At 42.2% G+C, this 20802-nt stretch overlaps 1 protein-coding gene across 2 annotated transcripts in view; it reads right to left on the bottom strand.

Annotated features, from left to right (window-relative positions):
• TMEM120A (transmembrane protein 120A) overlaps window positions 1-20802 on the bottom strand; it is a 499311-nt gene that overhangs the window by 269140 nt on the left and 209369 nt on the right. For both annotated transcript variants that reach the window (XM_044067697.1, XM_044067688.1), the window contains exon 4: window positions 10455-10514. In XM_044067697.1, the coding sequence (XP_043923632.1) occupies window positions 10455-10514 (60 nt within the window). The remainder of the gene's footprint in view (window positions 1-10454; window positions 10515-20802) is intronic.

The following is a 20802-nucleotide window of genomic DNA, read 5'->3' on the forward strand; positions in this document are numbered from 1 at the left end:
GAATACACTCGAACATCTACATTTACAGCAAGTGTACACAACTGTACAATGTTCTTCATGTTTCACTGTTGCAGTCATTGCATTTGGAGAGATTCCCAATGCTAAGGATGGGAGGAGTTTAGATAGCATTAGGATCAGCTATAAGGCCCTGCAAGACTGCAGTGGCAAAGCCAACTCTGGATTTAGAGAAAACTGGTACATGGTTAATGCTTGCTGAAAGTATGTACAGAACTCCAGTTAGCAGCTTCTAGGATGTCCCAGGTAGGGACACCTCTGAGAAAGGCGGTAGAGGTAGATGCAGCCCTGGTTGAATGGGGTCTAATCCCCTGTGGGATAGGTTTTCTATGGTGCTTATAGCAGAAATTAATGCAATGGCCTATCCATTTAGAAATGGTTTGCTTTGAAATAGTCCTCCCCTCTGCCCCTGCAGCAAATGCCACCAGCAGTTATAGGTTCATAGGTTCCTAGGTTGGTACAAGGCTATTGGCCCTAAGGCCTATGCAAGCCTAGCCATAACAATTCCCTGGAAATTTTTTCCCACAATATTTACTTCTCTGGGCCCCTGTCTAGCAGGGTGACTGACATGATCCCAGGGGTGAATTTCCTATCTCCCATCCAATCATCAAGGTTCCTTTTGAAGAGGGCCAATGAGGTGCTCTGCTTGACATGTATGGGCAGTCTATTCCAGAGTATGGGGAGTCTCTGGGTCAGGAACCTATCCCTCCAGCATGTTTTGTTCAATGTGATAAGGTTTAGATCCCTGGAGCGTGTGGCTCTGAGGGATTGGGATTTCTTTAAGTGGAGCATGTCCAACAGCTCAGGGTTTGACATGGCCTTGTATGTTAAGCAGAGATCACCTCTGAGTAGATGATATGCCGCAGAGTATAGCTGAAGTTTTTTTTAGACGGTCGGCATATGGCATCTGCTTTAGGCCTGTGATTCTTTTAATGAGGTATTTCTGTGGCCTTTCCAGCTGTTGCAGATGTCTTGTGAGGTACATACCAAATGGGGCATTATACTCTATAATGGGTCTAATGAGGGATGAGTACAGTGGGACAATGACCTCCTTTTTTCTGGATGAAAAGCCCTTAGTGATGAGGTGTGCCACATAGAAGGATTTTCTGACTGTTGTGGCGATGTGGTTATCAAAAGTGAGACCACTGTCCACTTGTGTCCCTAAGTCTCTCATGACACTGTCGATGTTTAGTGTCCTGCCACCTATGTGGTAGTTCATGGGTACATGTTTTTTTCCAAAGGGGATGACTGTACATTTCTTGGCATTAAGCTTGAGCCCATGGCTCTGGCACCAGGCATCTGTTTCTGCAAGGCCCTTTTGTAGAATATCCACATCATTTGGGGATTCAATAATGGCTCCCAGTTTGCAGTCATCTGCAAACTTTGTTAGCCAGAGTCCCTTAATGTTGGCCTGTACTTCAGAGAAGTAGATGCCAAACAAGAGTGGTCCCAGGACTGAACCCTGAGGTACTCCACTTGTCACTTGTCTGGAGCTGGATTTGGAATTGGCTACTTTTACAGTCTGGGTTCTGTCAGTAAGCCAGTTGGCAACCCATCGAGTGACGTAGGGATTTATGCCCAGCTTAGTAAGTTTATCAATGATTCCAGAGTGGGGGATGGTGTCGAAGGCCTTGGCGAGGTCAGATTTTCTTTGAGGTTTAGGGCTAACTTTTGTTCCTGACTTAAGAGCCGGTACTGCAAGAACAATGACTGATCTAAGGTTATTTGTTTGTAAAATTAATTTGGAATTTTTGTTTAAAGAACAACCTAAGGTGAAGAATGAATGTAAAGTGTTGAGTACCTTTAACCCCCCCTGGTTTATTAGTGCTTGAATAAGTTTGTGAATTGGACTTGCGTGATAAACTTAATTTTAATAAGCATAGGCCTTCGGGCACAGTCAGTAATTTTACCAAACAGGAATGGGAGAGTTTGAACTGTCTAAACTTTCAGAATGTCAAGAGTTGTTATGCCTGATGAAGGTGGTGGGCTCATGTTTTTTGACAACAATGACTACACTAGATGTATGTCGAAATTACTTGGCTCTGATCACTACAGTTTAGCCTCCCCTGCATGAAATTAATCGAGCTCAGCAGAAGATTAAAGTTTTCCTTAATAATTTGTTTATAGAATCCAGGATTTCTTTATAACTATATAATTGTATTGCTTGGCTCCTTTTACCACAATGATTTTTGGAATCCCGAAGGTCCACAAGGACCTCAAGGACCCACCACTTCAACCCACAGCTAATGAGAAAAATCTCATTATGTATCCACTGGCGAAGTACGTAGACACAGTATTAAAGAAATTTGTTGATAAGATTGATTATATCTGTAAAGATTTGTGATCATTTTTGAACAGCATCAATGGTCAAGAGTATGAGGATGATATTATACTCTTGACCATTGATGTAAAAGACCTTTACACTGTAATACCCGTTGATACGAGTATCGAATGGGTAACTAGCTTAATCAGAGCAAAGGGTGTCTCAGAAAGAAATCGAGCTTTTAGAGGAATTATTGGATTTAATTTTGAATAACAATTACTTTATGTTCAATGGATGTTATCACTTGCAGAAGACAGGTTTTGCAATGGGCTCTCCATGTGAGGCAAGTTTTGCAAACCATGTGATGGCCCACTGGGAGCAGCACCATGTCTTCAATAACAATCTGTTTAGGAAGAATATCTATTACTACACTAGATATATGGATGATATTTTCATCATGTTTGAAATTATTGTTGAGGACATCTTGAATTTTGTGACCTAGTTGAATGAATCTACCCAATTTTTGAGATTCACTCATAGTCTGGGTGTGGAGAGTATAACATATCTAGATGTTGAATTATATAAGGACAGAAATGCAAAATTATTCAAAGACAAGATACACAGGAAATCAACTCATTCCTTCACTTCACCAGTTGTCACCCTTACCAGCAGAAAAGATGAGTAGTGAAGGGACAACTGGTGAGAGCAGCCCGGTCTTTGAAGTACAGCATAAAAGGTTTTATGGTGAATTTAACCCTATCCTAGCACCTAACCTCCATTTGAATGGTCTACAGACTACTAGCATTGACCATTTACATTCAGTAAAATCTGATTCATTTATTTAACGTCACCTTTATTACATCCTTCAGCCTCAACGTTCCTATCATGAGACAGATTATTTTTAAAAACTGGAACTTATTAGTGTCAGATGTGGACCTGGCCCCTATTGTTGAAGCGTTCCCTAGGATCACTTATAGAAGAGGACCCAACCTTAAAAATCTGTTGGGCAGAGTTAAGCCCTCTTTGTCGAGAGCCACTGGTATGTACAAATGTGAAAGTTGCTCATATTGCAGATATATGGAAGTAGGTAAAATGTTTACTGTTAGGTGTAGAAAGTATTCTATTAACAAAAGGTTTACTTGTCTTTCTAAGAATGTAGTCTATTTGGCAACTTGTAAACTCTGTCCTTGTTACTACATCAGTAAGATGGATTGCAGGCTCAGAGACAAGGTCTATGAGCATTTATATAATATCAAGAAATCTAAAGTGGAGAATGCTCTGGCAAAACATGTCCAGGAACACCCACAGCATAGCTTTTGTTTCCGGATTATAGACCAGATAGAACATAACCCTAGAGGAGGACCTTTCAGTCTGATGTTAGAAATCCGTGAACTTTTGTGGCAAATAAGATTGAACGCTTATAGTCCACCAGGCTTGAATGATATGAGTTCATTAGCCTGTGTACTAAAGTTCAGGAGCCTTCAGAGATAATCTTATTTCATGTTAATAGTTGTAAATGTGTAAATAATTATAAATAACTTGTTAACAGTAAGGATATATAACACACTAAAGTCAAGTTAGAAAGTACACTTGTGCACTTACCATAAATGTAGAGGTTCGAGCGTATTCACTGTTGCAGTCATCACACTTGGGTTATCTGCCTGCAGGTAGCCCTCAGTCAGCCTTAATACCAGAGTCTTGGGATTTCTCCGTCAGTTGCTGCCGCCTCTTCCATGACGTCAGGTCGTCAGGGATATAAAACATTTGGCCAACACCATTACATCTTTTTCTTGCCCGAAATGTCAGGAGCCCCCAAAATAGGAAGCTATTACTTGGTGTGGAACACCTCCAGTAAAAAGTAAATACCCCTGCCATAAAAGATGGCCATAAAGAGGATAGGCAGAAAGGATATAGAAAACCAGGGGGATGAAGGGAGGGAAACTAGGACTGCATCAGTGAATACACTCGAACATCTAAATTTATGGTAAGTGTACACGACTGTACTATGTTCTTCGTGTTTCACTGTTGCAGTCATCACACTTGGGTTGATTCCCAAAGCTGAGGAAGGGTGGAGGCAGTCAAGAAGTGTTAGCGCTGGCTAGTAGGCTTTGTAAGACTGCTGTAGCAAATCCAGCTCTGGATTTAGAAAAAATAGGTATGTGGTAATGCTTGGTGAAGGTGTCTACAGAACTCCAGGTTGCAGCTTCTAGGATGTCTTTAGTAGGGGACTCCCCTGAGAAATGCTGTAGAGGTTGAAGTAGCTCTAGTGGAATGAGTTCTGATCCCCAGAGGGGTAGGTTTTCCATGGTGCTTGTAGCAGAAATGGATGCAGTGTGCTATCCATTTGGAAATGGTTTGCTTTGAAATGAACTTGCCCTCTGCCCCTGTAGCAAAGCTGACTAGCAGCTGGTCAGATTTTCTGAAAGGCTTAGTCCTGTCAGGGTAGAACCTGAGCTGTCTGTGCACATCCAAGGAGTGCAGGATCCTTTCCCCTTTATTCTGAGGATTAGGGAAAAAGGATGGCAAATGGATGGATTGGTTTAAAGCCACTCTGGATACCACCTTGGGCATAAAGGAAGGGCTAGTCTTGAGGGAAACCCTGTCAGCATGGAAAATAATGAAGGGCTCCATCGCCATTAGTGCCTGTAACTCAGACACTCTTCTTGTTGAAGTAATAGCTAGAAGTAAGGCTGTTTTCCAAGAGAGGAATTTTAACTCTGCTGAAGTAGCAGGTTCAAAGGAGCGAAGTATGAGCTTCTCCAGTACAATGTTAAGGTCCCAGGTCAGGGTGGGAGCTCTCCTAAGGGGCCTTAAATTGTTAGCTCCTCTCAGGAACTGTGTGATGAGAGAGTGAGAGAAGAGAGGAGGCTCAGTATTATAATGAGCTGAGATGGCAGAGGCATGAATCTTAATGGATGAGAAGGATAGGCCTCTGTGGAGCAGCTCTGCTGGGTAATCAAGGATTTGAGGTGTGCCCTTTCCTTGAGACTGACTTCAAGAACAAGATATTTTCCACTTTTCAGCATAGGATTTCCTAGTACTAGGCCTTCTGGCCTCAAGGATGACATCCAGCACCTGTTTGCTGAGGGATGCTGGTGGTGTATTTAGGGAATAAGCCAGGCTGCAAGGTTTAGGTTTGCAGCTGTGGATGCAAAGTCTGTCCTTCCTGCTGAGACAGCAGGGAAGGTGTGTGATGTAGGTGCCAGGGTGGCACTGCTGTCAGACTGTGTAGGAGTGGGTACCAGTGCTGGCGTGGCCAGTCTGGTGCGATAAGGATTGCCCTTGGCCTGTCCTATTTGATCTCGAGTAGTACTTTTGAGAGGAGGGAAGGCATAAATTGAGAAGTTTTCCCATGTAAAGGATAGGACGTCCACCTTCCAGGCTCTGCTGACAGGGTTCCTGGGGCAAAATTTGCTCAATTGGTGGTTTTGGGGGAAGGCAAAAAGGTCCACCTCCGGTGTTCCCCACCTCTGGGTTAGATGTTTGAATGAGTTGGGGTCCAGTTTCCACTCTTGAGGGTCCAGTAGATTTCTGCTTAAGTCGTCTGCCAGTGAATTTTGCTTGCCTGACAGGAATTGAGCTTGTAGGTGCACTTTGATGCTCAAGACTGTGTTCCACAGAGCCATGGCTACCCTGCAGAGTGGGTAAGAATGAGTTCCGCCCTGATTGTTTATGTGCCACATAACTGTGGCGTTGTCTGTCTATCAGGAGCTGTCTTGGAAGGATAAGGTATTTGAAGACTGTCGGAGAATTCTGTACAGCTAGCATCTCTTTTTGATTGATATGCAGAAGGATTTGTTCTGGGCTCCAATTGCCTTGAATGCATTTGCCTACCTTGTGAGCTCCCCATGCATAGTCTGATGCATCTGTTGTCAGCGTTTGGGTGGCGAGGGGTTGAGTGAAAGGAAGTTCCTTGTTGTGCTTGCATGTTTCTGCCCACCAAAGGAATTCTTCCCTTAGACAAGGTATTATAGGAATCACTGTTGCCAGGTACTGAGAATGTTGACACCAGAAACGTTTTAAGTACCATTGAAGTATCCTCATATGCAGTCTTGCATATGGAATTAGCAGAATGCATGAGGTCATGAACCCTAGGGCTTGCAGTATTTTCCTTGCAGATAGCTGGGTTTTGCTGGCCATTAGGTTGAAACAGTTTGTCAAATGGACCTGCGTTTCTGGAGTGAGGAATGCCATCTGGGAAGTTGTGTTCAAGCTTGCTCCCAGCAATACAATTTGTTGGCTAGGCACCAGTTGTGATTTATTTTCATTGATGGTGTATCCTAGTGAAGTTAGAAGTCCTTTTACAAATGCCAGGTGCTGAAGTAGCAATTCCTGACTGTCTGCCTGAATCAGGGAATCGTCCAAGTATGGGTAGATCTGAATATTTCTCTGGCTGCAGTATGCAATTGCTGGAGTCAAGCATTTTGTGAATACTCTGGGCACAGTAGATAAGCCAAAAGGAAGTGCAGAGAACTGAGTGCATAGAGCCTGCCCTGAATCGAAGATATTTCCTGCAAGACTCCCTTATGGGGATGTGCAGATAAGCTTTTTTTAAGTCTAGGGTGACTAACCAGGCATCCTTGGCTAGCATAGGAAGAAGCTGTTGCAGTGAAATCATTTTGAATTTTGGGACCACCAGAAAGGTGTTGAGAATTGATAGATCCAAGATATGGCACCAAGAGCCCTCTTTTCTGGGCACCAGGAACAGTCTGGAGTAGAAACCCTGTCCCCTTTGTTCTACTGGAACAGGTTGAATACCCCTGATATGGAGAAGGGAAAGTACGTGCTTTTGAGCCTCTGTCCACTGGTTCAGAGGAAGGTCTGGCAACCCGCTTGGAGTTGGCAATGAGCAGAAGTAGAATCTGTATCCCTGGGATACAATGTTTAAAACTCACTGGTCCTGAGTAATGTACATCCAGTTTTTTGCATGAAGGGCGAGTTTTCCTCCTAGAGGCACAAGTACTTGGGCATGGCTGGGAAGGATAATTGGAAAGTCATTGTGAACTTTTTCCATATGGGTGTGGCTTACCACTTCCTGGTTTTGAGGTGGAAACACTCCATTGTTTAGATCTCTGCATACCCTGAGACTGTAGTCTTGGTGGTCTGTTTCCCCTGGGATTGGACTGAGAAGGCCAGAGAGGGAGTGGAAAGGACCAGTTTTTTGAAGGCCAATGCCTACTGAATCTAGGTGGTCAAACCTGTAAGAAATCGTTGACAGTTTGCATAGATTTAGCTTTTTCTTCCATCTTTAAGAACAACTTCTGCTTTTGTGCCAAACAAATACTCCTGATTTAGTGGAGCATCTAATAATTTTGCTTTGACATGGTCAGATAAAACTTGTTCCTTTAGCCAAGTATGCCTTCTCAGTACAGACCCAGTAATAGCAGCCTTGCAAGATGCTTCTAAGACATCAAACCCACACTGCATAATATGTTTACTAACTTGGTTTGCAGAATGCATTAACTCTTGTAAATCTTTATTTTCTGCACAATCTGGAAGTAACACTATTTTTTTGTTTAAATAGTTCCACAATATGTTGCTGGTACTTCAACATGTGAAACTGGCAATTCAAAGCCCTGATGGCAAGAGTTGCAGAGGTATATGCTGTCTTACCCCATCTGTCTAAAGCTCTAGAATCCCTGTCTGAAGGGGTAGAGTTTTTGGCTGTAGTAGCCTTAATGTCTTTAGGTCCCTGGGAAATGGTCTCTGGATCCACAGTAAGATTATTAAAGAGAAATTTGTGAGAGTCAGGTACTCCGTAGTATCTCTGTTAGGTTTTCTAGGAGCTGGTGGTAAGGTGTCAGGAGTTAGACTGGACTCCAAGAAGACATCATCTACAATATCCAGGACAGGGGGGTATAGCTCGAGGCCTGTGCTGAGGCAAATCAAAAAATTCCCAGAGTCTTTTTTTGGGATGAGGGTAGTCCTGGCATTCCCAGCGGAAATGCTCTCTTAAGGTATGCAAGGTTTCACCAAAAGAAAAATCCTCTGGAGGGGAGGCAGAGGGAATGGATTCTTCTGCATCTGAGTCCTCATAGGTAGATAAGGGTATGTCCTGCTAATCAGAAGGGTCAGAGTCATCAGACTCCTGGTCTGTAGAATAAGAAGGAAATTCAATTCTTTGTCTTTTGGCAGGGGAAGGCTGGCTTCCACAAATTAGAGTAATAAGGTCTTCAGTCATTCTAAGCATTTATTTTATGGGAGCTTGACCATGCGCTTTGGACGCCGGTTTTCTAGGCGTAGTGCAAACTCTGGGCCTGAGAAACTCGGTAGTTTTAGCTGGAAATGAAGTCCGTTGAATATGAATATTGGTAGGTCGGAATACACCCTCAGAAGCTGGTGCCTGCACAGTGGCTCCGAACCCATCCAAGGTAGAGACATCCACAAGTTCCATAGTCGAAGAAGCATCTCGCGGTATACCGGACTCCAAATGGGTCTCAATAGAGGCCTGCGAATCTGTAGAAGTGGGCATCAGGGGCTGCAAAGGCGCCTCACTGAGTACTGGCGGGCTGGCGACTAGCTTAGTGGAAGCATTGTTGGCAGTTTTTGACCTATGTGGTCTGTCTCTGTCTTTGCGCTTTTTTGGAAGATCAGTAGTCGGATGGCTTACCAAAGCCATTTTGGAATATGGAGAACGAGAGCAAAAGAATTTAGCTACAAAAATAGCCCGACGACGAATGGTTTGGGCATTAAACAAGGCACAAAACCAACAGCGAGGGACATCGTGGTCTGGGCCTAAACAGGTGGCGTAGTAAGAATGAAAATCTCTGTGAGGTATTTGCTTTCCACAGGCAAGACAATTGTTAATTTTTTCTGACATCGGTTAGAGCAAGAAAAAAGAATCCCCAACGGGGTACTTAGCTTTAGATAACTTCAGGTCTGAAACTCAAAACAATGAAAATTTCAGGTAGCGGCCGACTGGCGCTTGCAAACTGCTTCTGCTTCAGGCTCCTTCTCGGCAAGAAAAAGACTGATGTAATGGCATCGGCTGCATGCTTTTCACCCCTGACGACCTGATGTCATGGAAGAGGTGACAGCAACTGACGCAGAAATCCCAAGATTCTGGCATTCGGGTCGACTGAGGGCTACCTGCAGGCAGATAACCCAAGTGTGATGACTGCAACAGTGAAACACGAAGAACATCCGTTTATTATGAAGGATTATATAGGTTTCTGTATGCATTTTAGTCCAGTTTACGGTTGCTATAATGTTTTCTTATTCTTAATGTTTTTCAATGCTTTTCTAACTGTTTTCTTAGCAAATAACATTTTCTCAATGGACATTTTCCAATGAACTTAATATTTTGTATTTCTACATTTTGTAACTTTAGGTGTTTGTCCTTTAATTGTTTTTACATGATTTAGCCATGTGACCAAGTCTAATTTGTGTATATATGGCAATGGATTAATGTGTTACTTTGTCTGATGAAGTTTTACTCATTAAAGTAAGATGAAAGCGCTTACTTTATTGGTTTGGAAGTTATTAAACTGTCTTTTGTGGAGTATTTTGCTGCCAGCGGCAGTTATTTTTATTTCAAAACAGACTAGGTCATCCCTAACTACCACTAGACGAGTGACTCCAAGTCTTCTTAATGTAAAATCACACAAAAGTTAGCCAAAAGTGAAAAGCTAACAGACAAGCTAAGACAACGCTTTTAAGGTGATTTTCAAACAATTAATCCAGCAGCAAGTGCACTAGAAACCAAATGCACTTTACATTTTTAAAAAGCAAATAAATGGAATAAATACTTTGAGAAAACTGTAAAATTAAATACATTAGAAAAGTCCAATTTTTCAGATAAAAGTATTTAACTCAGACTTCATGTTACGAGATGCAGAAAAACTCTAGTACAATGGCAAGGATGCCGAGCATTTTTGAGCTGTGTGGTAATGCGCCAACAGTCGTGCAAATACGCAGAATTTAGAGTCGATGAAAACTTGAGTAAATTGACTAAATAGCTTCTAGCCAATAAAACAACCTCACTTTAAGCCTTCCTGTGCATTTTCCAACTTAGACTTTCATTCCTCTATGCCACAGATCTGGCATGTGAAATCAAAATTACATTACTTGGAGAGAGAGCTGAAAAATCATGACCACTATTTAAGCACTTAAACATCAGTGGATAAAGGATTGCATTCTTTTCATAAATAAAATGTTAAACATGAATGGTACTTACTTAGCCTGTTTGCTGAGGAGAGTGACATTCACATTACCCAAAACCAAACTCAAGTATAGCCTGAAAGAAAACAGAACATTTTCCATAAACATACAACATTAATGCTGAATTATCATCCAGTTAGCTGTATAAATGAAAAGTGTGACAAATATTCACAAAACTAATGAATGAAATGAATAATAAATGCAACTAAATGTATTCAGACTGAAATAACAAGCTAGAGTCACTGAATGTGTAACCAAGTTTGAGTTACTGAGGTTATCAATGGGAAAAGATGGGAAACTGACTCAATAAATATGATATTCTCCTGCTCAAGGTGTCGTTCAGTGGAATAGTGACAAACCACCATTTGTTGCCATCACCTGGTAAACAGAAGTATGTGTGCAATACCCAAACACTTAAGAAGGAACAGCAAGAATAATATGCAACCAGAGCTCATGACCACACAAATGCATATTGAAGAAAACTTGCAGCTCCCAGCAGTTGAAACTCAAGTCCTCTTCACAAACAACAAACAAAAAAAGAATATTAACAGATCCATCCAAACATCTATCTCAAAATAAAAGGACCCCCAATCACCAAGAAAGTGACAGAGAAAGGTACTTTATTTAAAAACAAAATTATTTCTGTCATTAGTGCAACATAATGCACACTACATAAATTTCAGTCAGTCAACATATTTCAGATACCACTCACTTCATAGGTTCATAGGTTCATAGGTTCATACTAGGCTATCTGCCCGAGGGCATTTACAAGCCTAGCCTTTAGTATGGGGAACTATACCCATTATTTTTCTGTGCCTCTGTCGAGCAGTGACACTGAGGTAATCATCTCCCATCCATTGGTCAAGATTTCTCTTGAACAAGGCCAGCGAGGTGCTCTGCCTCACATGAGTCTTTGGGTGATGAATCTATCCTAATAGCCGTGTCAAGGTTTAAGTCTCCGCCCTTGTGGCTCTGATGGATCTAGATTTTTGAGGTGAAGCATATTCATCAAATCTGGGTTTGACATGGCCTTGTATGTTAGGCAAAGGTCACCTCTGAGACTGAATAGAGCTGGAGTTCTTTCAGTCGGGCAGCATAGGACAGATTTTGAGACCCTTTATCCTTTTGGTGAGGAACTTTGTGGCCTCTCCAGCTGCTGCAAGTGTCGGGTCAGATACATTCCGAATGGGGCATTGTACTCAATCATTGGTCTGATGAGTGATGAGTAAAGGGAGACTATGACCTCCCTTGATCTAGATGAGAATCCCTTCATGATAAGGTGGGCAATGTAGAAGGTCTTCCTAACTACTTTAGCTACATGGGTGTCGAATGACAGACTACTATCAACCTGGGTCCCCAGGTCCCTGATAACTTCTTCTGTGCTCAGTGGATTGCCACCTATTTGGTAGCTAGTATGACTATGCATTTTTTGGCATTTAACTTTAGGCTGTGGCTCTGGCACCAGTTATCCGTTTCTGTGAGACCCTTCTGAAGGATATCTGTGTCAGATGTGTTTTCTACTATGGTGCCCAGTTTGCAGTCATCTGCAAACTTATAACCCTCCTGTGTTTGCTTGGAAAAGTAGATGCCAAACACCCTGTGGGACACCACTTGTGACAGGCTTTGAGTCTGACATGGCGCCAGCAGCTCTGACCCTGTGGGTTCTGTCACTCAGCCAGTTTGCAACCCATCTTGTGATGTATGGGTTGACATTTAAGCTGATGAGTTTTCAATGATACCGAATGGGGTATTGTATCGAAGGCCTTAGCCAGATCGAGGTAGGCTGTATGGACTGCCTTTCCCTCATCAATGGCTTTGGTGACTGTTTGAAAAAGTCAACCAAGTTTAAAAGGCATGATCTGCCTTTGACAAAGCCAAACTGGGTTGGATCCAAAGTCTGCAAATTCCCTATGTCTTTATTTATGAGGTCCATTATGATCCTCTCCATGGCTTTGCAGATAAGGCTTGTCAAGCTAATGGGCGGTAATTTCCAGGGTCGGTGGAGGCACCGCCTTTGTGAAGTGGTACCACAGTTGCAGTATCCAGAGGTAAGACTTTGATTAAACAGCTGTCCTAGCTGTGGGTTTAATTCCTCATTGAGTTCATGGAGCACACAGCCGGGGACACCATCAGGTCCCATGGATGCTGTGTTTTTGCTTTGGAGAGCAGTTCTCACTTGGGCGCTGGAGATGTTTGGGGGCTGCAATCGTTTGGTATAGATATCTCTCCTTTTGGGGTTTGCACTGAACCTGTCAGCCAGTATGTTGGCAATGTCTGTAGGATCAGTAATCTTCACATCATTTTGAACTAGCTCTGAGCATATCTGGGAGTTTCCTCCCAGGTTTCATAGCTAAAGAAGGCCTTATGATTGTCTTTTGAGTCTTTAGCTATTTTTCTCTCGAAATTTGCTTTGGATGATTTTATGAGAGCTCTTAGTTTTTACTTATAGTGATCAAGGGTGTCTTACCTTTTAAGGATTTTGCTCTATCTTGTAGTAGCTTCCTCCTTTTGTTGTAGAGTTTGTTTATGGCTGGGGTCCACCAGACTGGATGCTTGCCTTTGGTACAAAGAGTCTTTGTTTTGCTTGGGATTGCCTTATCCATGCAGTCCTGCAGGTGCTGGTAGAAGGCATTTGTAAGTGATTCAGGAGTACTGTTTTCGCCGGCTCGGGGGCCTTAAAGGAGACCACACTAGTCTTTAGAAGTGTGAAGTCGGCTTTTGAGAAGTTCTTTACTGTGGTCTTTTTATTTCAGGTGGGGGTGGGATGAGGACCTCCAGCGAGATTAGTTGTGGTCTGATCTCACCAGTGAGGGGTACACCTCCGGTGTTGAACATTGTGCTCCCATGTTCGTGATGATGAGATCAAGTATGTTATCTCCTCTTGTGGGGATGGTGACTAGTTGTTCCATGGCATTTGAGTTTATGAATTCCAGGAACTTTTGGGCTAGGGTGTTTGGGCTTGAGTAGTGTTCCCAGTCTATATTAGGGTAATTGAAGTCACCTAGTATGATGGTGTTTGGTGATACATTTATCCCCTCTAGTGTTTTCAGGAAGGCCATGTGAGGTTCCTGAGTTTGTGAGGGTGGCCTGTAACATGCTACAATTTGCAGAGCAGTCTTGCCTATGGTTAATTGCACCTGGATGGTCTCCGATGCATCGCGTTGCCACCAGTCTTGAGGTGTGGGTGTCCTTGATGAATATGGATACCCCTCCTTTCTTGGTATTGTCCAGATTTTGGGGCGGAGCATGATATGAGGTAAAACCTCTTAGTGATAGGGTGCTCTCAGGAGCCTTGAACCAGGTTTCTGTCACAGCACAGACATCGATGTTCTCCATACTGAGAAGGGCCTCAGTGCGTGCATTTTGAGATTTAGACTTCTGGCATTGAGCAGCATTACCCTTAGTTTTCCTTTTTGTGTTCTAGGGTGGTAGGTTTAGAATTTGAGCCTTGCCTAAAAAGGCACTATGGGGTGGCAAGAGCCTTTGCCAATATCCGGAATCCCAGGGGTGACAGGTGCAAGCCGTCCCGTGGCTTGTCCAGCATGTCATCCCAGGCAGACAGACACTGGATCCCCTTTGAATGACACCAGTGTTTAAGCCAATTGTTAAAGCTGATCATCTTATCTCTGTATTGTGGCATCATTCTTGGTGAAGGTAGGATACTGCTCAAGGTCAGGGTCATACCTGTCTGGGCTACATAATCAGAGAGCTCCTCAATGTCTCTTTTCATGTAGTCCAAGGAGAGTGCGTCTCAGGTCGTTTACACCAGCGTGGATAATGACTGAATCATATTTGTACCTGCTGTTGAGAGACCTGAGTGCTTGCGTTATGTGGCGGATTCTAGCGCCCGACAGGCAGCTTACTGTGACCTTCTCCTTACTCAGTCTGGTCGGCGGCGCGTCAGTGTGTCTGACTATGGAGTCACCAATGACTAGTGTGTCTGGCATTGTGTTTGGCTGTGACTGTTTGACACTCTGACTGTGAGGTCTATGTGTTGCAGGTGTTGTGTTCTGAGGTGGTGGTTGTTTGGGTGTCTGCTTTGGTGGCCTCTGCTGTTTTGGTAGATTTTTGATCAGAGCCTCCGAGTATGTCTTTGTGTGTTTATGTGTATGATTTGAGGTTGTAATGGTAATATGTGAGACTGGGTCTATAGTGTGTGTGGTAACCTTCTCCTCCTGACTGGTCTTGCCAGTCCTATGTTGACTCAGCCTCCAGTTTGGTAGTTGCATCTCGCATGTATTTGTGTTTTGTGGGAGGAGGAGAGGGTTGTCTGTGTACATGAGGCAATTGTAACATTGCCTCAATATTCCCAGGTTCACCAGCTGAGCAGGAGAGGACACTAGCAACTGATCCCTCGACATGCTAGAAGGAATAGACAAAAAACTTTAAAAAGATTCCGGGGCGTGGGTGACCGAGAAATGGGGGTTGCCTTTTGGGGTACTATCTATGACAAGAGTGCCGTATCAAGGTAATAAGTACTGTAGGAGCAAGTGCTACGTTTAACAGATAGAGAATAGTCTACTTGGAGTCAAGTAGAGATGATCTTTTAATTATAGGATACGCTGATTAGATCAGTAGTATAGTTCGAGGAAGGTAGTTTTAAGGGAAAATTTGAAGAGTGGACTTTAGGTAGCCGAATAGTTTAAACCTGTAACCGGGCGCTGCCCTAGTGTGCAACAGTAGCAACTCCATCGGGCTAAATCGGGCTAAAAGCGTGCTTTATAGCAGGGGCTGGAAAAGACAGGAAATGACCCAAATTGGCCAACAAACCACAAGTCACTGCCCTAAACCACTCCTCCGAGGACAAATGAAGGAGTTATGGAAATGACCCCTAGTGGCCAATAAAACTACAGTTTCAAGTCAGTAACCACCTCTCCGGGCAGGGAAGCTGCTCAATGTTAGTCACTCCCACTGATAAACACAGAGACCCTCCTTCAGCCCAAGCAAAATGGCCTCACAGAAACTTTCAAACAGTTCAGGAACAGCAAGCCTGTAACTGAACTTTTTAACTCTCAGAAAAGTGGGAAAAAGCAAGATTTTTTTTTTTTGTTTTGTTTTTACAGAGATAGCAGAGGTTCACAAGTAATATCAAGTTATAACAGTGCAGTAAATGACCCCACACAAGAGTGCTAGGTCAAGGACAGAAAATATGCAAGTTTTAAGAATAAAGCCATTTAAAATTAAGTGCAAACAGGAAATTCAGCAAACCGCTTTTGGTTGTGCTCTAAATACAGCTACTAATACAGAAATCAAGTTTAACAAGCCAGAAAATGCTCAAGCTAGGCAGCTATGCAGAAAAACTTAGCAAATAAACAGAGAAAAATACTTAAAATCTCAAAAGTGGCTCCTTCTTCTCTCAGTTTTTCCTCTTGGAGGGTGCTTCACCAACAGCCAACAAGCCTGAAACAAACCACGAGGCAACTAGGTTTTAAGAGAGGAAGATGAAGGAGTTATGGAAATGACCCCTAGTGGCCAATAAAACTACAGTTTCAAGTCAGTAACCACCTCTCCGGCAGGGAAGCTGCTCAATGTTAGTCACTCCCACTGATAAACACAGAGACCCTCCTTCAGCCCAAGCAAAAATGGCCTCACAGAAACTTTCAAACAGTTCAGGAACAGCAAGCCTGTAACTGAACTTTTGTAACTCTCAGAAAAGTGGGAAAAAAGCAAGATTTTTTTTGTTTTTACAGAGATAGCAGAGGTTCACAAGTAATATCAAGTTATAACAGTGCAGTAAATGACCCCACACAAGAGTGCTAGGTCAAGGACAGAAAATATGCAAGTTTTAAGAAAAAAACGATTTAAAATTAAGTGCAAACAGGAAATTCAGCAAACAGCTTTTGGTTGTGCTCTAAATACAGCTACTAATACAGAAATCAAGTTTAACAAGCCAGAAAATGCTCAAGCTAGGCAGCTATGCAGAAAAACTTAGCAAATAAACAGAGAAAAAATACTTAAAATCTCAAAAGTGGCTCCCTTCTTCTCGAGGGTGCTTCACCAACAGCCAACAAGCCTGAAAAGACTAACACTGTTCATGTTATTGGTATACTTCCTGCATCTGTGGTGCTTTAACGCTTACAGTAGTATTTATTTATTTATTTATTTATTTATTTAACATTTGTTTAATCGGGAAAGTCCAACTGGAATGAGGTCCATTTACAGCGGAGGCCTGGGGAGAAAAGCTCCACATCAAACAATATGTACAGTGGTAAATATACAATCGAAAAAGATACATCATACAATGGTTTGTTACAAGCAAGCTTAATTTATACATAGTAGACTGTGGATGGCAGTATTTGGGAGAAAAGACTCCATATTAACTGATTCAATCAAAAGAGACATCACACAAGACATAATAATTTACACATAGTAGGCCCTGTACGGGAGTATTTGAGTACTGTACAACAGAGATAGTAAGCAGTGAGGAGAGGAAGGGATCAAGAATTGGAAGACAGCAGGAAAGCATTTATGTGATGCAAGGACAGAGCCAGGATTGCAAGAGGTGTGACAAGTGACTTTCTGAACAGTGAGATAGATGGTGCTGAAGAGATATTTTGGGGGAGGTCAATCCATTTCCTAGTGATGGTATGAGAGAAAAGAGCTTTCCCTGCAGTGTTGTTGGCTTTGGATATACAGAGCAGGGTTTTGTTGGATAAGCGTAGAGGACGGTTTGCTGAATATTGGTTTAGTAGTTGGTTTGGGGCTGGAGTTTTGTGGGGATTCTTTAGTATGTTGAAGGTGAGGACTAGTTGGTGGTAACTCATTAATTGAGGGAGTTCTAACCACTGTAGCTCCTTTAAGGCAAGACAGTGATGGCTTCTAAAAGTGGAGTTACTGGCGAATTTTGAAATTTTATAGTAATATGATTCTAGTTTGTCTAGGTCTGTTTTCCTGATGTGGGTTAGGATTGGTGATGCATACATTAGGGTAGACAAAAGGTGTGTTGGGCTAGGGTGATTCGTGCTTGGTCTGATAGGAACGGTTTGTTTGTATAAAAGTTCCTAAGTTTTTATGTATCTTTTTAATGGTTTGAGAGATATGATCATCAAAGTGAAGATCATTATCTATTTCAACACCGAGGAGCTTAGTATGGGGGGAGGGAGAAATTGTGGTGCCATTTTGGGAGGTGATAGTGAAGGAAGGAGGTGTTGTTCTGGATTTGTTGGGGTGAAAAGAAGTAATTTGGTCTTGTTGGGGTTTAGAATCAGTTAGACATCAGTAATCCATTTTCCATGGAGCAGAAGGATTCTTGGGTAAGCTTTTGAAGAGTGGTTATGGATGGGGCTGAGCAGATTAGGGTTGAGTCATCTCCATACTGTATAAGTGATGCATGCAGGGTGGAGGTATGTAGTTTTTTGGTGCAAATGGTGAATAGTAGAAGAGCCAGTATTGATCCTTGTGGAACACCTATAGTAGTTGGTAGTAGAGGTGATAGAAAACAGTCAAATGACAAGGTGTACTATCAGAGACAGAGTTCTTGAACCAGGAAGTAGTGGAGGAGGCAAAGGACATGGTGGATAGTGTCTAAAAGTAAGTTATGCGAGACCATGTCAAACGCTTTAGATAGATCTAAGAATATGGCTGATACGAAGTTACTGTTGTTTCGGAGTTGGTTAACCTGGTTGGTAAAGGAGGGAAGAGAAGTAGTTGTACTATGGTTTGGGCGGAAGCCATGCTGTGTGAAGGAGAGGAGATTATGTGAGGTTAAGAAGTGCATCACTTGGGTATGAATATATTTCTCCAGGAGCTTGGAAAGGGGGGATAGGATAGCAATGGGGCGTTAGTTTGATAACTCATAGGAGTTGCCACTTTTGTGTAGGGGAATAATATATGACACTTGCCATAGTTGAGGGATGTAAGCTTCTTTTATGGAGCAGTTTATAAGAATTGAGACAGGGTAGGCTAGGGACTCTGCAGCTAATTTTAGGAAATTAGTGGGTACACCATCTGCTGCAAGAGTGGTAGGTTTTAGTTTTGAGAGTAGTTTTTTTTTTTTTTTTTTTTTTTTTTTAACTGTGGAGGTTGGTACAGGTGAGAATGTAAAGGAGGGTATATTATTGTGATCTATAGTTGGGGTGCATATAAAGTTATTGTTAGACAGCTGGGTAGATAATGAGAGAACAGACTCTGTGAAGTGATGGTTAAATTGAGAAGCTATGCTGTCATTATTAGTATTGGTATTGGGAGCTAGGGTGGTAGATTTGCCTGGTTTCAGAAGGGAATTGATAGCTTGCCAAAACTTTTGGGGTTTTTTAAAATGTTTGTTTTGGATACCTAGGAAGTACTTTTGTTTATCCATTTTTGTTTGTTTTTTGGCCCGATTACGAAGTTGTTGATATTTTTGTCTGTCTTGGCTAGTGTTATTCTTTTTCCAGATCTTCCACGCATTGTCTCTGACTTTTAGTAAGGCTTTTGTGGTTCTATTTAGCCAAGGGACATAGTTAACGTTTGTTCTAAGTTTCCTGATGGGAGCTACTGTATTAACAGTCATAAAAGTACTATTGAAAAACTCAACTGCCTGGTCTAATGCTAGAGTTTGTAGTGGGTGCCAGTTACATTGTTGCAATATGCTGTTAAGAATTTGTGCATCTACCTTGTGTTCATCTCTAGTTTCCTTATACAGTATGGGTTTGGGTATGTTTACCTGTTTACGAAGGAGGAATGTGGGGCAGTGGTCACTCGGGTAGGCAGCCCACATGATAATTTTCTTTAGGGAAATTAACTAAAGTCTAATAGAGAATGGCACTTTTTTGGATTTTTTTGTCAACTCTGGTGGGTTCTTGGATTAGTTGTGAGAATCCAGATAAGTTAATATGGCTTGAGTTGCAGGCTAGCCAGTCTAGGTTTAGGTCGCCTAGCAGGACAGTTTCTTGGGGCAGGTTGATTGTAGCCCATTGTAACATTTCATCTATTATAGGTGTGTTATTTCCTGGATGAATATAACTGCAGAGGATGTTGATACTCTTTGTTTTTGAGGGACATAATGCAGCCTAATGTTTCGGCATTCTGAAATTTGGGAAGTGGGGTTTTTAGAGGCTGGAGGTTAAGTGTGTTTTTAAATAAAATTGCAACACCCCCTCCCTTTTTGGTATCTCTGTCTTATCTTAGGATGCTATAACATGGGGGAGAATGTCTTTGTTTTGGGTGGTAGGTTTTAACAAAGTCTCAGTAATGGTTAGTAGTGGGCTATGAATGGGTGTAGGTCATGTAGTTTTGTTGGATATACTTCGAGTTTAGGTTAATAATGAGTAGGTCTGATTTCTGTTTGTGTGAGAGAATTTTGTTGCATGGACCTGGGTTACGGTGCATGTCTCCTGAGATTAGTAGTCATTTTTTAAGGAATAGTTTGAGTTTTATAGCGTGAGCTTGGTCTGTATTAACTCTAAATGCTGTGTGTCTATTGACAGGTACTGTGGTGTGTGTTTTGTGTATAGCAAATAATGAGCTATTATTAAATAGTGTGGAACAGATTACAATATTTTTGTGTGTATGTGTAGGTATGTGTTATGTGAAAGGTACTATTTAATGGTATGTTAGTGTGTATGGATGTGGTGTATGCTAGAGTAGTGAGAGTTAGTAGTAGTAGTGGCAGTATGCCTTGCATGATTTGTCTGGGTTTTAGGAGAGGGGAAGGTTGCAAGTAGGAGGGTGTGGTATGGAAGTGGGAGTGGACTTGATACCTGAGGGATGTTGATAGGCTGTTGTAGGAGTGGGTGTGACTAGGTGGACTAAGTGCAGGAGCACTAGGGGTGGATGGAATTAGGGGGCAGGGTAGGGGAGCGGAGTGAGCCCGTAGAGCAAAAGAAGTGATTACAGCAGAAAAAAGTATCAGCAAACTGCAGTTTAGTAGCTATAGTAAGAAGGTTTTTAAATATATTTTAAAGGGAAAATAATATAGTCTAACTTTAAATGTAGGTTGTTTAGCAAGGAGGGAGTGGATATTTAACATTTTTAGAAATGGGGAGTAGGATTTTAAATATCTACCAGCGTTTGGTAAAGAAAACTTTGGGATAATAATATTGTGCTAGCTTATACATTGGTAGATGCTGCCACCTAGTGGTAAAAGGGGATAGCAAATAGAAGAGATAGGCAAAATAGTCTTAAGGTGCAATATATTCTTGGTTAGGAAAACTGGAGTGGGGAGAGAGGCAAGAGGTCTGCAGTAAGCTGCTATAACTCGCACTCGGAATGGCAGACTAGCACATAAAGGTAGTAAAAAAATTCTACAAGTCATTAGTTTTAGGCAACATAAAGTTATAAATTCTTGTGTAGGGGGGGGGGTCTTCTCAGTAGTAGCTTTCTATGAAACCTGGCTAGCAAGCAAATTCAAGGGTGTCTTCAGGGTTTTATCAGGAAGTATTCCT

The sequence above is a fragment of the Protopterus annectens genome, chromosome 1.part0, assembly GCF_019279795.1.
Source record: "Protopterus annectens isolate FY-2018-M chromosome 1.part0, PAN1.0, whole genome shotgun sequence".
Classification (NCBI taxonomy): domain Eukaryota; kingdom Metazoa; phylum Chordata; order Ceratodontiformes; family Protopteridae; genus Protopterus; species Protopterus annectens.